Here is a 2,776-nt window from a genome sequence, read left to right as displayed (position 1 = left end):
TAGGCAATAACGGACAAATCTCTGCAAATGCTAATTTACTACCGAATGAGCATAATTCATCCATGCAATCTCCATTAAATGGACCAATTATGATGGGTAATAATAGTAACATGCTCTCGAACACAATTCAAGTGGGCAACAGTACGCCTCCTGTTGGATGCACTGTCAGTGGGGGGAATGGTCCAGTTGACGTAGGTAACGTTGGGTACAAACCATTTGTTGGTCCAGCTTCGAATGATCTTAAGTATGCGCAGCAGTACCATAGTTTTCAGCAGCAATTGTATGCAACATCCACGAGAAGTCAACAAAATACTGGCAATACTAATATTGGAAGCAATGTATCGGCTAATCCTTCTTATTTTGTCAATAAGTAAATTCTAAAATTATAAGTACAAGCTAAGTTATCCATTTGCAATAAATCTTGCTCGATTCGTCTCCTTAAAATCAACGCTCTTGCGTACATATACAGATCTATGTCACTGTTCTTATGCCATTTAAAGTACCGCCCTTGATGGCATCAACTGAGTATTTTTGGTTTTCTTTAGTCTATGTGTAAGTACTTATATAGCTTTTTGTGGTGTTAAAAAAAAAAAAAGATTAAAACATGCCGTTACTAAATTTGAAAATATTTTACTTTGAAAAACTTGGAATACAGTGGGCATAAGGTAAAACATAATATAAAATATATGAAGCTTCAATGTGAAGTCAAACAAGTATATATGCAGACACATAACATTGCGGTATTTACAGTTATACTTTCCTTATTTTATATAACTTCGAAATATTTTTATAAACAAATAATCTGTTAAATTAAATAGTTGCGGTTGAATGTTAAGTGAACATAAAGCACATCAAGTAAGGAAGGGCTAATTTCGGTAGTAACAGGACATTAGATACTCTCGCAATTGCCGGAGGATCAACGATATAAATAATTGACAACTAAACCAATGCGCATGAACAATCAATCGACCGTTCCCACGACAGCCGGGTCTACGAAAACCGGAACGGACCCGGATTTTTATCCGGCCAAGGACTGTCAACTCGGCAGAATTCTGCCGTTAGAACAACAACAACAACAACAATCAATCGAATATGCAATGCGGACTTAATGGCATTTTCATTATCGTCCCTCCTAGTGTTAGTGTCGACAACATGCTCAGTTGTCACACCGGAGGTAATAACAGTGTGTGTGTAACATCACTGGCTCTGGTGGACTTATGCCGAATTCACCTGAAATTGTAATAATATTAGAGAATGCAATTTGAAACACCAATACTATCAAGCGAATTGAAATGAATGGGTTGGGTGCTTAGTAAATGGCTAAGGTAGGTATGGCACAGATGGAGATGAAGATTGTCCAAATTACAACAAGGGTGAGGCACAAAACGATGTCGGATGTATGCCAACATCACTTTGTCGTTCAAATTCTGCAAGCATGCGACCAAATTTTATATAATTGGAACATGTATACAAAGTTAAGAACAAGTATCTGTCAAAGCATTCGTTCAACACAAGGCTCACCCCCACCATATCATCCTATACAGCGTTCGGCATCGGTACCCATTGCAGCAGTGTTCACATTCATCTAATCCTAATAAGCCGACGTCATATTGATCGTTACCGTCACCTTGAACAACAGGAGCATTAGGAGTAACAACAAACTCACCAAATCAGCAGTCAATACAGTAGTACAAAGTAATAAAAAATGCTGTACAAATACAATTGCGAATAGATATCGTAATAATCAAACGAGCCAATTCAATAGTAACCTCAGTACTCGATTATCACCCTTATCACCAAAAGATCTTGATTCATTTCATACAAATGTACAAGCAGGTATATAAACTACTTTATAGCTAATATTTTTATACGTTTTAACAGGTGGTTTAAAAAATACGCGTCCTGGTCCACAAAGGTCACGGACTCCTTTGATAGGATCAAATGATAGTAATATTGCTGATGCTGGAAATATTGACGGTCGTTTCTTTTCAGCCAGATCAGGCTGAATTATTTTAATGACTACCTTGTATTTCAGCTCCAGTTCCTTCACAGTTCAATCGTCGCACAGACAACCTCCCTTTAAATCCTAATAGTAACCGGCCAACGCGGAATAAATTAAATCATTCTTTTGATCCAATATCGTCATTAGCTCAGAAGTTGCGTGTCATTGCAGTGAATGATGTAAACGTTCCGAATAATGTACACCAAAATTTAGAAACTGTGATGGCTTCAATAGATACGGGATTAGACCACAGTAATGCTGTCTCATCGGCTAATATGGGAATGCCCCCCATATAAGTGGTCCCGAACCGTTAACGTCTAATAACTGTCAGATTAATTCTATGTTGAGTTCTATGGAACAACGTGTACTTAATCTAAAAATGTGCGGAAGTTTTAATTCAGCCAACGGTGGAATAGGACGGGACGGACCAAGTGGATTGCATGGAGTAATGCCCAATCATCGAATGATGAGTCGCATGCCCATGAATTTTAGTAATTTTAATGTTTCATCCAATATACAAGTTAGGACCAGGACTCCGAATACCATACAGTATATGCCAATACGCGCTCAAAGCAATAATAATAGTAATATACGTGTTCCACCAAGTCTGGAATTCTTACGTTACGCAAACCCGCAAATGGCCGGTGCTGGTAATATCATGGATAATGGTCACATAGGTCAAGGAAATGCGGGTGCATCCGAACAAAGTAATATAAGTAATTGCAACAATGGACCAGCAAATACGGGAAATACGAGTATGAACTTTTTTGGAAA

General features: G+C 38.0%; 2 protein-coding genes across 2 annotated transcripts in view; both read left to right on the top strand.

Annotated features, from left to right (window-relative positions):
* The window catches only part of LOC108974822 (protein BCL9 homolog), a gene marked incomplete in the record, with an annotated part of 34,906 nt that extends 34,288 nt beyond the window's left edge, over window positions 1-618 (top strand). Inside the window, 1 exon segment of the mRNA XM_018942887.1 lies at window positions 12-618. Within this exon segment, the coding sequence (XP_018798432.1) occupies window positions 12-374 (363 nt within the window).
* A 1,765-nt stretch (window positions 619-2,383) lies between these two features.
* LOC108974812 (protein BCL9 homolog) lies at window positions 2,384-2,757 on the top strand (the record flags this gene model as incomplete). The annotated part of the gene is made up of 1 exon (XM_018942875.1): window positions 2,384-2,757. A coding segment is annotated over exon 1 (307 nt), but the record flags the coding sequence as incomplete, so codon positions are not given.
* Between the last annotated feature and the right edge of the window lie 19 nt (window positions 2,758-2,776).

This window comes from Bactrocera latifrons, unplaced genomic scaffold (assembly GCF_001853355.1).
Source record: "Bactrocera latifrons isolate USDA-ARS-PBARC rearing strain unplaced genomic scaffold, ASM185335v1 scaffold_1128, whole genome shotgun sequence".
NCBI lineage: Eukaryota > Metazoa > Arthropoda > Insecta > Diptera > Tephritidae > Bactrocera > Bactrocera latifrons.
The sequence above is the reverse complement of the archived record's forward strand: the minus strand, read 5'-3'. Positions and strand labels throughout refer to the sequence as shown.